Source organism: Manis pentadactyla, chromosome 13 (genome assembly GCF_030020395.1).
Source record: "Manis pentadactyla isolate mManPen7 chromosome 13, mManPen7.hap1, whole genome shotgun sequence".
NCBI classification, from domain to species: Eukaryota; Metazoa; Chordata; class Mammalia; order Pholidota; family Manidae; genus Manis; species Manis pentadactyla.
The window spans coordinates 52,585,021-52,599,174 of NC_080031.1; the positions used below are offsets into that span (position 1 = coordinate 52,585,021).

The following is a 14,154-nucleotide window of genomic DNA, read 5'->3' on the forward strand; positions in this document are numbered from 1 at the left end:
AATAAAGTTTAAAACCCATTTATTTCTCACAAACTGCAGTCTCAGTCCGTCTTTCTTCTCTGCTCTAGCAGCAACCACACCGACCTTCCCGCCTGAGGAAAGATGCAAATGCACTAAAGCCATACTTCTTTCCACCTCTGAATGCCTATTAATATGCAGATATACTAAAGCCAGGTGAGATATTCTGGAAAAGTTACAATTTTACCCACAAGTACAAATATTGAAAATGTTGATATGACAATAGTGACAACAGTCATACTCAGTCAACAGGAGCCAAGAAATTAAATTACATGAGGTTTAAAGGATTTAAATTACATGAGGTTTAAAGGATAGACAGTAAAATTTAAAATTTTAGGGATTAACAGAGCTTAAAAATAAAGAAACAATACCATGTCAATCTTTTAGATTAATATTTTACATGGGGTAAATTTCTGTGAAGGATTCATGCCAAATTTAATAGTAATTTGTGAATGCAATGTAGTTATATAAAAAATTAAATCGTAATATGGAAAATGATATTCAGAAAATAAAAACAGAAAGGAATTAAAGCTTTTCTTTTGTTATATTGTGTTTTGCTTTGTTTTACAAGCACATATGATTCAACAATAACTCTAGGCTGTTTTAACATGAAGGCAAAACATTTGCAAATAAAGTAAAAATTCAGTATATTTCCTAAACTGATCATGTTAATCTTCACTACCAAAGTTCAAGTCAACTAGATAAGTGCCTCTTGAACATGACATAAGGAGTTTTATTTTTCCTCCAAACGTTTAGTAATGTTTCTTTTCAAAAACTAAGTAACTTTCTAAAAAATTGATATTTGAAAATAATACAAAATATAAATCTAATGGTGCCAGCTTGGGTCACATAGCAATGTCAACATTTTATGACAGTGTGGACACTCTTAATCTTAATTGTGGCACTCACACTGAGAAGACCAATGTACAAATCATGGACTCATCTTCTAATCCATAGACTGAAGAGCACTGAACTAAATTTCTGCTCTCTCAGTATCCAGGCAGAATGTGTTGTCCAACTTATAACATAATTAAATAACTCTTTTTGAGAATTTATCTCAATTCAAAGAATTTATATAAAGTCAACTATGTCAGTCTTCTTTGAAACAATAAGCCTCATAAGCTGGATATTACTGAAGATAAATAGTTCTATGTGTCATATCCAAACAGTAGGATTTGTGAGCCTAAACCCTAGAACTTTGCTCCTTTTTCCTACTCAGGAGTGGCCAAAAGATACATAGTTGAACTTCCCACAACACAGAGTCCAACATGTGAAATAGATGTAAATGCTGTGAAAGAAATTACAGTAAATTTATTAATTATTTTTCCATTTCATGTCTTTCATGGTTTATCCCATTTGCTATCCTGGTCAACCAGCATTTCTGGAAATGGCCAATTCCACCATGGTGACTGAGTTTCTTCTCATGGGCTTTGCTGAGATGCTGGAGTTAAGGGTCCTATATGCCCTGTTATTCCTACTGATGTACTTGGCCACCCTGTTAGGAAATCTCATCATCTTCACTGCCACCACTCTGGACCAGAGCCTTCACACACCCATGTACTTCTTCCTCAGGAATCTGTCCATCTTAGACATGTGTTACATTTCTGTCACTGTGCCCAAAGCCTGTGTCAACTCCCTCACTGACAACAGGGCCATTTCAGCAGCTGGCTGTGCAGCTCAGATCTTCCTCCTGTTTTGGCTTGCTGTTACAGAGCTTCTGTTCCTCACCATAATGGCCTGTGACCGCTATGTGGCCATCTGCCGGCCCCTCCACTACCCCGTCATCATGAACCAAAGAATCTGTATCCAGATGACACTGGTCTCCCTGCTCAGTGGTCTGATCTATGCAGGTGTGCACACAGGAAACACATTCCGGCTGTCCTTCTGTATGTCCAACGTGGTCCGTCAGTTCTTCTGTGACATCCCCTCTCTTCTGCGGATCTCCTGCTCTGACACCTTCAGCAATGAGCTCTTAATTATTATTTCTGCCATGGGGATTGGTGGTAGCTGTTTTATTTTCATTACCATGTCATATAGTCGCATATTTTCTACTGTGCTCAAGTTTCAAAGCAGAGAGCGAGGAAAGGCCTTTTCCACGTGTGTCCCTCACATCCTGGTGGTGTCCATTTTCCTCAGTTTTGGCAGCTATGTGTACGTAAGACCTTCAACATCCTCTGATACAATTCTGGACATGATTTTTTCTGTATTTTATAGCATAGTTCCTCCACTCTTGAATCCTATAATCTACAGTCTTAGAAACAAACAGGTAAAGGACGCTGTGAGGAAAATTGTATCAAGAAAGTTTTATTCAGGAAAATCATAAAGATTCTTTTCAGGTTTATCCGAAGGTCTCAGTAAGATTCAAACTTTTGGAAAATCCACTATTTTCTGTTTTACCCATTAGACTGCCAACTCTTGAGTTACATGTACTGGAATTGAGATTTGACTCTTATAAAATAATTTTGTGTTTTATATCACCATTTCAATTTTCTAAAAAAAATGAGTAAGGATTTTTAATCTATAGATATCATTCAAATGATTTGTTAAGAATCATTTTAGATTGTATTTGTAATTCATCAATATTTAACAAAATAATTATTATACAAAAGGAAATCTCAACAATTTCAACATGGAGATAGCTTAATGGCCATATTACCTGATTTTATGCAATGAAATAAAAATAATGAATACTATGATATACAATTATAGAAATTCAATTACTTGGACAATTTTAAAATGAAGTAAAATAATGATCTAAGAATCATATGTAATCAAGATAATAATGTCATGTATCTGGAAAATGGCAAAAATTATATCCACAAATGAGAACTAAAGAGCAGTGGTTTTAATCTACTTATGAATAAGGTAAAACAATTTTCCATTGTTTGTGGAAGGTACCATGTACCTTTGGCTGAGTTTCTCATTATATCAGCAACTCCTTGCTGAGTGGAACATTTTCAGATTATAACACCTTGCTGCTGGCTACAAGTTGATTCTTATCTTCTCAGATATATTATCAAATCTATATATTTTTTCTGAGTGATGGGTCATGTCTGACAATTATGAAAACTTAATCCTAGCTATCATTAAATATATTAAATAATACAAATTCATATTAACATACATATTTACCAATGTTAACTTTAAATTTATTTAAGCTTATTAGGGTATATAGCATAGTCCTCCATCCAAACTTGTGACCTAAGAAACAGTATAAACATTTCCTTGTCTTTCATAACAGTGTATTTTCCTTAAACTTTTTGTTTTATAAACTGGTATACACCTTTGCCTCATTAATTCCTAACAGTATTTACACATATTCAAGAACAAAGGAGAAAGAAATCAGTTCATATAAAATCATACCTAACACAACAAGTCCCAATAAAAATACATTGTTTCCAGGTCAGGAGCCTAGAGGTCAGATGTCAAAATGCAGGCAGGCTTAGCTCTTTCCTAAGGCTGTAAAGAAAATCTGTTCTATGATTCTCTGCTGGATTCCGCTGGCTTTCCCTGGTCTCTGCTGTATAACCCCCATCACTGCCCTTATTCTCATGTGGTGTTCTGTGTGTGTGTGTGTCTGCCTCTAAACCTCCCTTTTTGATAATAATACTGGTCATACTAGACGTTAGGCTTTAACATATGAATTTTTAGTGAATATAATTCTATCCATAATATCAATGAAAAAAATTTAAAAAATCACTGAGTAGTTAGCTGATGAAGAACACTAAGGGATGTTTGGGTAAAATGTTCACAGTGGTCATGGTGATTAATTGTCACTTTGGATAAATATTCTTTTGCAGAGTGTCGATTAAATCCTATTGCTTTTGACCAGGAAAGAACTTCAGTTTGGTGGTGGAAGAGATTGAGTTTTGTGGTCAATAAAAAATATACCTATAGTTCTTTATTGGTTTCAGCTGATTAGAATTTATTCATGGTGAACTATAATGATCAGTGTTAATATCTCCAAGAGAAGTGTTATTTATGCATTTTTTCTTTACAAATATTTTCTTATACAATCTCCCCCATTTTTTGACTTAGGATAACCACGTAGAGGCTACACAAATTATCAGGTTTTAGTTCTATACCACCATCTTGGTTTCATATGACCTTTTTATGGGACTTTATTTTGTTTTTTCCAAGTTTTTAAAAACTCTTTGATAAAGAATCACCTGGTGCATAAGCCAACAGGATGGTGGCTCTGCCATAGCACTTAATATCTGTGAACAAGTTACCTTTAACAGAAACAATTAAGATCAAACAGCATAACTAAAATTCCTAGAGCAGCAGATGTGTAGATGAACAACAGACACAAAAAAGATTATCAATGCCACTAATAATCAGGGAAATGTGAAACATAACCCCAGTGAGGTATCAACTCGCACCAGAGTGGATGATATTAACAAGACAAGTAACAGCAGATTTTGGCAAGGATAGGGAGAAAAAGAGCAATAGTAAACTGCTGGTGCAACCAGTATGGAAAGGTATGGAGGTTTCTCAGAAAAGTAAAAATAGAAATACCATATGACCCCAAAATACCAGTTCTGGGAATTTACCTGAAGATAAAAGTGCCAGTAATCTGAAAGGTATAGGCATCCCGTTGTGTACTGAAGCATTATGTATAATAGCCAGGATATGGAAGCAGCTGTCATGTCCACTGACAGATGAATGGATAAATAAGCTACGGTACATAAATACAAAGGAATATCAGTCATGAAATATATTTGCAGCAACATGGATGAACCCAGAGGGTGTTATGCTACAAAAAGTAAGTCAGACAGGAAAAGAAACATATGGTCTGATTTCACTTAAAATGGAACCTAAAAAATAAAGCAAATAGAACAAATGAAACAGAAATAGACTCATAAACACAGAGAACAAACATGATTGCAATGGTGTAGGGAGTTGTGGGATGGGAGAAATACTTGAGAGTTAAAGAGGTAAAAATTTCCAATTATTAAATAACTCAGAGTGATTAAAGTGCATCATAGGTAATACTGTCAATGTATTTTGATATCATTCTATGGGGATAGTTACAACCTACACTTATGGTGAGAATTTTGTAAGGTAAAAAAAAGACTCAGAACTTAGTTGAACTCTCAATAAATAGAAGATATAAAGGAGAATCAAATAACAATTCTAGAACAGAAAACCATATAAATTAAATAAATCCCAGGGATTGTCTCAAGAGCAGAGGACACGAAAAAAATAACTTTTTTTTGTTGAACTTGAACTTGAAGGAAAACAATATAAATTGCCCAATATGATGATTGGGAAGAAATTAGACTACATGAGAATGAACAGAACCCATATAGCCTTATGGAGCTGTAACTCAGGGGTGAAATCCTGGGGCAAAATACTTTTGAAATTTAATCAGTCAAAGGAAGAAATAAAGTGGGAGAAACCCATTTATTTCTTACAAGCAGGCCACTTCTCCTCTCCTGTGTCTCTTGTGACCCAGCTGCAGAAGAAGGGACCCCACCCAACCTCTCTGTCCAGATAAGTCTTGGCTCACACAAGTAATTACACATTGATATTGAGATGGACTACTTCTCTCCACCATTTGGAAACACCTATTGATACAGAGATGCACTAAGGCCAGGTGAGAGATTCTGGAAATATTGCAATTTTACACAGAGCCCACCCCTCCAGAAATTTTGATTTACAATCTACTTGTTACCCATCTTCTGCAATGGCTCCTGTGTGAGAAAACTGGAACAGTGTGACCAGACTAATAACATACAATAGCAACAATAAAATCGTGATAATTTTCAAGCCGGAGGATTCAGCTAGGTTCAAAGTCCTATGAAGATACAGTCCATAGCTTGCTCATTACACAGGTGGCCAGTAGTTGAAGAGGTAGGGAGTTTAGAGCAATCATCACATGGCAGTTACAGCCAGGAGGCAGGACAAACATTCTCCATCCAGTAGCCCAAAGACCCCAAAACTCTTGTAAGACTGCCACAGTGGTAGGGGTAAGGAAGGCCTGGACATTGTCTCTGACTCTTTCTGGGATAACTTTAGTTTTACCCGACCAGATGACCCACAAGAACTTTACAGACAAACCAGGTCCCTGAACCTTGTTGCTGTTCACAGCCCATCCTTTCTCCCATAAATGTTGCAGCACCCTAGAAACTGCCCCTTCTAAATCTGCAAGAGAATCAGAAGTGAGCAAATGTCATCAATGTAGTGACATAGCCATACTGTTTTTGATTTCTTCCATGTGGCCAAATCTTGGGCTACAAGTCCGTGACAAATGGTGGGACTGTGGAGGTATCCCTGAGGAAGGACAGTGAATGTCCACTGCCATTCTTCCCACAGGAAGGTTAACTGTTCCTGACTTTCCTGTGCTATGTCAGTGGAGAAGAAAACATTACCAAGGTCTACAATATAATGATACATTCCCAGTTCATGACTGTGTCCATAATAGCTGCTATAGAGGGGACAGCAGCATGCAAAAGGGGTGTGACTTTATTCAATTCCCTGTAGTCCACTGTCATATGCCAGGAACCATCTGGCTTTTTCACAGGCACACTGGGGAATTAAAAGGACTCTTTGTGGGCTTTATGATGCCCACCTTCTCCAACTCCTGTAGAGTTTCTCCAATTTCCTTGTGCCCCAGGCAATTTATACTATTTGTATTTGTCACTCTCTGAGGTACAGCCAGAGCTACAGGCAGGTACTTAGCATGGCCCCTCAGAACTGCTTTTACCACACATACCCTCAGTCTGAACTCACCTACAGTGGTCTGTAACCACTGGCACTGCAGGATATCTACCACCCAAATATATTCTGGGATGGAAGAACTATACTCAGTGTACTCCTTTGTCAGTAAATATCCTATCCCCAGTGGGATTTGCAATTTCTTCACTCTAATTTCCTTAACCCCATAGTCATCAGTCACAGCCGAGGTCCTGGAAAATGCTCAGGGTTGTCATAAATAAGAGAACACTCAGCTCCTGTGTCCACCAGGACCAGGACATGTACATTCACAGGTAACCAATGAATTGCTAATTCTACATGTGGCCTCTGATCCCCACCACATCCCCCAACATGGGGGCCTTGACGCCCCATCAGTCTAACCATGATGCTCAGTTATCCTCCTGTGGGGGTAAGGACACAGATGGAGCCTGAGTATGGTCCCCTAGGAAGTCTTGCAGGGACACAGGCTGAACATGGGGACTTGACTCCAGTTTCTGTGTCCTGGACATCAGCAGCTGGAACTGCTGCTCTGGCTTTAATTGGTGCCACAGTTCTAACAAAATCCTATTGGACTGCCCATTAGTAGGCACTTTTGCTACCCTGGCCTTTATCAAATCAACCCACATCTGGTCCTTGAGACCTTCCCGGGTCCTGTGTACCTCTCCTTTCAGTTATAACCTGTACTTCCTTCCATTCTCTTATAGTTTCAACCTCCTCCAGATCTGCTAAACTATGAGTAGCCTCACTTATGGGTTACCCTATGTGGGGGCCAAGAATATTCACTAGGGACCCAAAGAGAGATGGGGAGCTGTCTGGAGCACCAGATTTCTCATTCCTACCGTGAACAGATCCTCATTGCGTCCCTTGGGGGGTTCATATTATAGATGATATTTTTCATGCCCAGCTCCCATAACACCTGCTGGAGCTCTGCATATGTTTTCCAGCTAGTGGGTAAGTTTAGTAAATCACCCTGATTAGACCAAATTGCCCTGGTGGCTGCTGTCAGCCAATCAGAAGCACTTGATTTCCTGAGGTGTGATGGGCACTTTGCAACCACTGCCAGAGATAAGGGTACATCATCAGGGAAGCCAGTCTCCTCATTTCAGAATTTGACATAACAAGGTTTTCTATCCCCATATCCCAGAGATACAGAAGCCATGTAGGCAGAGATTCAAACAGCTTCTGCCAAAACTGGATGTGCATATTCACCAGCTCATCCTGGGTATAGGGGCAGATCATGGAGTGCTCCACAACCTGGGGAGGGGGTGGCTCCTGCCCCTGAGGAGCCCGTGGTTGTTGCATTTCTATTTTATTAATTGCAACCAGGAAGGCCTTTAATAAGGGAGAGGTTGGTTGCTCAGGTGGTGGCCTTGGCAACAGATCGGCCCTTGGCGCCACCCTTCATCTGCTCCCAACATCTCCTCCACCATCTCTGGGGCTGAATGCACTACTCTTTCCTCTCCTTCCGCCCTGACCTCCTGCAATGCAGATTCTCCTGATGTCTCCCCCTCACTGTTGCTGACATGTCTTCCAGGAGCTTGACCTGTCTTCTCAATAACTGTCTCTCTTTCTTAAGGGCATCCCATAGGTCATCGCCCAGATCCTCCAAGCGATGCTAATGTGTGTCTCTCTCCTGCCAAAGTCTCTTTCTCTCCTCAAAAACACTTTCCACTATTTCAAGGATCAGACATCCCACAATTCTGGCAGCTGTATGGCTACTCAGGGCTTCTAAGCCGTCTTCCATCTAACAGAGGGCTAGTTCCACAGCTTCTGGTGTCTCCACCTTCCCCAAGGAGGTGCTTCACCCTGGATGAGTTCTCCACTTAGGGGCTCCCCTACTGGAAGCCCCACAGACAGGGGACTCCTGGGTGAAGCTGCCACCTCCAACACTGCAGCCACTGGGGCCTCCCCACCATCCATGGCAGGGTTCCTGCTGTCTCCCCACCATCTCTAGGGCCAGCCTGCACAAAGGTCACACCCATGAAGACAGATTTCAGGTTCAGAGGTCCTGCCGACTATGCCAGGTATATCTCTGGGGGAAAATCCCAGGGCAAAATGCCACTGAAACTGAAATCTGTCAAAGGGAGAAATAAAATGGGAGAAACCTGTTTATTGCTCACAAACCTGTTTATTGTTCTTCTGGTTTCCCATCTCTCTTGTGACCCAGCTGCAAAAGGGACCCTAACCAACCTCTCTGGTCCACATATGTCCTTGCTCCCCCTTGTAGTTACTTAGTGATGTGGAGACGGACTACTTCTCTCCACCTCTTGGAAACATCTATCAATATAGAGATACAGTAAGGCCAGATGAGAGATTCTGGGAATATTGCAGTTTTACCCACAGATCTCCTCTCTCAGGTTTTTCTGTTAGGGTTTCATTGCATCATCATGATTGACTAAATTATTGGTCATTGGCTGCTTCAGTGTGCAGCCCCTGCCCTTGAGTGGGGGTCCAAAAGTCTCTCATTAACACAGCAAAACACCTGTTTTACCTTTAAGACTCTGCTGTGTTTTCAGAAACTGTGGATGAAGACAAAATATACCTGGGAAATATATATTTGGTCCTATGAATGACCAAATGTGTATTTCTTATAACTCATTATATCACAGTATGCTTACTCCACACTTGCTCATTTCTATGGCACAATTCTTAAGCTTCTATGTCTTTTCTTATCTCACAACACAGCTTACTGGAGACTGGACAAACCTCTTGTGATTACCTAAAGGTATTAATACTGCTCAAATGTTTGGTTTTCCCTCTGCCTGCAGACTTCGTCTTGTTTTGTGCACATACTTCCTGTCTTCCAAGCTCACTCTTGCTGTCACTCTTGGGAAGATAAACAAGGAGAGACTGCCACAATGTGGAGGGACATGTGTGCTGATGGTTGGGACACTGATCATACCAGCAGGCCAAGTGCAGCTGTTTTTCACAGTAGCTCATGGCCAGGCTTCCAAGACTCCTATAATTAAGCTGTACCTCTTTTGGGGGGAAAGAGGCAAATTTCCTCTGACCCACACCAAAGCATACAGAACCTTATATCTATTTTTTTTCCCCAACAGACTATTGGAACTTCTTTTCTGTAAAACTTGAACTTGTACAAAGACCCTCTCATCTTGGGGGATTTTCCCCAAACAGTGCTCTCCAGTTGCTCCCAGACTGACCAGTTGACAGGCTCCTGACCATTTCACCACCCACACTGGGGTTTGTGTGTCTATTACCTGCTTCAGAGGAGGATGAGACTCTTTAGAAGTCCCAAAGCGTGTGCTCCTTGATCCCACAACTCCCACGGAGGCATATTTGTTTGTGGATGGATGTTGCATTTTATTTGTTAAAGGGGGACAAATAGGAGGTACCCATATGCCACCAGGATGCTGATGTTACCCTCTATGCAAAGGTGTATTATAGAGCCATAAGGTGGAATAAAGTTCTGCACATGTTACAACATGAATAGTCTTTGAAAATATGAAGTAAGTCAAATACAAAATGACAATTATATAATTCTACTTGTATGAAACATCTGCAACGACAAACTCTCAGAGACAAAAAGCAGATTGAAGGTTACCAGGAACAGATGGCAGATTTTTTAAGTGTTACATAGTTTCTATTTGGAATGATTAAAAAGTTTGGAATTAGTTATTAGCCAAGGATCCATAGCATCATGACTGTAATAAATGCCACTAAGTTGACACTTAAAATGGTTAAAAATGAAAAATTTAATAAAACAGTGTTTTCTAAAAAATCCTTGAACTACTGTCAGTGGTTCCTCTAAGGATGCCTGTAATAGTGAAGTTACAGTTTGGCTAAAATTGAATAGATAGTATAAATATTAACTAAAAAAGAAGAAGTAGATTAGTCACAGGCTGTAATGAGTGTTGAAATTGAACAGATGTGATTTTTAAATTCCAGCTCTGCCCTTTTTTTCTTCTCTCTGCTCCATTTTTTTGTTTCATAGTTTCAGATGTATAACTCCATAATTCTGGGTTTGCATACACTGCAAAGAGATCACTACATAAGTTTACTTGCCATCCATCAACATACAGTTGACTTCCTTTACGCTTTCTGCCCACCCCCTACCCCCTTCCCTTCTGATTACTATTATTACTATTGATAACCAATAAACCTGTTCTCTGCATCTATGAGTTTTGTTTTACTTGTTCATTTGGCTTGTATTTTAGCTTCCACATATAAATGAAATCATATGGTAACTATCTTTCTCTGACATACATCACTTAGCATGATACCATTGACCTTATGAAGGCCTCAGCTACTGGGTATTAGGAAAGGTACAAACATTAATGTCCTCCTCTTAAAACTTAAGGATATTAAACTAGAGTCATAAGTATTTTACAGTAGTTATTTAGTTTTTGGCATTTCATTATTTATAGATTTTTTAGCTTACATAATTCTCATAATGGCTGTAATTAAAAAATAAGGAGGCTGAGCCAACATGGCGGCGTGAGTAGGACAGTGGGAATCTCCTCCCAAAAACATATATACTTTTGAAAATACAACAAACACAACTAGCCCTAAAAGAGAGACCAGAAGACGCAGGACAGTGGCCAGACTGCAGCTACACCAGCGAGAACCCAGCGACTGGTGAAAGGGGTAAGATACAAGCCCCGGCCCTGCGGGACCCGAGCGCACCTCCCCCCAGCTCCCGGCGGGAGAACAATAGGCAGAGCGGGAGGGAGACGGAGCCCAGGACTGCGGAACACCCAGCCCCAGCCATCCGGGCCAGAGCGCAGACACAGTATATGCCCAGGGGGCCCTGGATACTGGGAGAACAGGGGGTAAGACCTCAGAGCGGGTGCTGAAACTGATGCCCCTGTGACAAAGAAAAGCGGGGGCTTTTTGAAAGTCTTAAAGGGACAGGGACTTAACAGCTTGACGGAAACAACCCAGGTCACAGTACAGCAGCTGGAAATTACAGGAAAAACCGGGTGCACTAACCCCCTGGGCAACAGCTCTGAGACCCCTCACGGAGGCAAACAGTCAAGCAGCCCCCCCATCCATCACCCCACCGGGCGCTGCGAAAGCAGAGAAGCAGCCTGAGACAAATTCCGCCCACAGAAAGGGAAATTTCTCCCTCCTGGCCAGGCAAGACACAAAGACCCACTCTACACGCAATTACCCAACACAAGCCACTAGGGGTCGCAGTTGCCCCAGTAAAGAAAGGCCAGTAGTAAATGAAAATTTTGGCCCTCCCAGCTGACAGTCAATAGCACCTGTCAACATGAAAAGGCAAAAAAATATGATTCAGACAAGACTAACCCAGACAGCTTCGGCATCTGCTACATCTTCCCCTGAGAAGGAATCTGGGGAGATAGATTTAGCCAGTCTACCTGAAAAAGAATTCAAAACAAAAGTCATAACCATGCTGATGGACTTGCAGAGAAATATGCAAGAACTAAGGAAGGAGAATTCAGAAATAAAACAAGCTCTGGAAGGACTTCAAAACAGAATGGACGAGATGCAAGAGACCATTAATGGACTAGAAAACAGAGAACAGGAATGCAGAGAAGCTGATGCAGAGAGAGATAAAAGGATCTCCAGGAATGAAAGAATTTTAAGAGAGCTGAGTGATCAATATAAAAGAAATAATATAAGAATCATAGGCATTCCAGAAGAAGTAGAGAGAGAAAAGGGGATAGAAAATGTCTTTGAAGAAATAATTGCTGAAAATTTCCCCAAACTAGGGGAAGAAATGGCCTCTCAGACCACAGAGGTACACAGAACTCCCATGACAAGGGATCCAAGGAGGGCAACACCAAGACACATAATAATTAAAATGGCAAAGATCAAAGACAAGGACAAAGTATTACAAGCAGCCAGAGAGAAAAAAAAAAGGTTACCTACAAAGGAAAACCCATCAGGCTATCATCAGACTTCTCAACTGAAACCCTACAGGCCAGAAGAGAATGGCATGATATACTTAATGCAATGAAACAGAAGGGCCTCGAACCAAGACTACTGTATCCAGCACGAATATCATTTAAATATGAAGGAGGGATTAAACAATTCCCAGACAAGCAAAAGTTGAGGGAATTTGCCTCCCACAAACCACCTCTACAGGGCATCCTACAGGGACTGCTCTAGATGGGAGCACTCCTAAAAAGAGCACACAACAAAACACCCAACATATGAAGAAGGGAGGAGGAGGAATAAGAAGGGAGAGAAATAAAGAATCATCAGATTGTGTTTATAATAGCTAAACAAGCGAGTTAAGTTAGACAGTAAGACAGTAAAGAAGCTAACCCTAAACCTTTGGTAACCACAAACTTAAAGCCTGCAATGGCAATAAATTCATACCTTTCAATAATCACCCTAAATGTAAATGGACTGAATGCACCAATCAAAAGACACAGAGTAATAGAATGGATAAAAAAGCAAGATCCATCCATATGCTGCTTACAAGAGACTCACCTCAAACCCAAAGACGCGCACAGACTTAAAGTCAAGGGATGGAAAAAGATATTTCAAGCAAACAACAGAGAGAAGAAAGCAGGTGTTGCAATTCTGGTATCAGACAAAACAGACTTCAAAATAAAGAAAGTAACAAAAGACAAAGAAGGACATTACATAATGATAAAGGGCTCAGTCCATCAAGAGGATATAACCATTATAAATATATATGCACCCAATACAGGAGCACCAACATACCTGAAACAAATATTAACAGAACTAAAGGAGGAAATAGAATGCAATGCATTCATTCTAGGAGACTTCAACACACCACTCACTCCAAAGGACAGATCCACCAGACAGAAAATAAGTAAGGACACAGAGGCACTGAACAACACACTAGAACAGATGGACCTAATAGACATCTACAGAACTCTACATCCAAAAGCAACAGGACACACGTTCTTCTCAAGTGCACATGGAACATTCTCCAGAATAGACCACATACTAGGACACAAAAAGAGCCTCAGAAAATTCCAAAAGATTGAAATCCTACCAACCAACTTTTCAGACCACAAAGGCATTAAACTAAAAATAAACTGTTCAAAGAAAGCAAAAAGCCTCACAAACACATGGAGGCTAAACAACACGCTCCTAAATAATCAATGGATCAATGACCAAATCAAAATGGAGATCCAGCAATATATGGAAACAAATGACAACAACAACACTAAGCCCCAACTTCTGTGGGACGCAGCAAAAGCAGTCTTAAGAGGAAAGTATATAGCACTCCAAGCATATTTAAAAAAGGAAGAGCAATCCCAAATGAACGGTCTAATGTCACAACTATCAAAATTGGAAAAAGAAGAACAAATGAGGCCTAAGGTCAGCAGAAGGAGGGACATAATAAAGATCAGAGAAGAAATAAATAAAATTGAGAAGAATAAAACAATAGCAAAAATCAATGAAACCAAGAGCTGGTTCTTCGAGAAAATAAACAAAATAGATAAGCCTCTAGCCAGACTTATTAAGAGG

At 40.3% G+C, this 14,154-nt stretch overlaps 1 protein-coding gene across 1 annotated transcript; it reads left to right on the plus strand.

Annotated features, from left to right (window-relative positions):
- The first annotated feature begins 1,405 nt into the window (after positions 1-1,405).
- Positions 1,406-2,341, plus strand: LOC118913227 (olfactory receptor 14C36-like). Its single transcript, XM_036887032.2, has one exon. The coding sequence runs from the start codon at positions 1,406-1,408 to the stop codon at positions 2,339-2,341; it is 936 nt and encodes a 311-aa protein (XP_036742927.2).
- Positions 2,342-14,154: the final 11,813 nt, after the last annotated feature.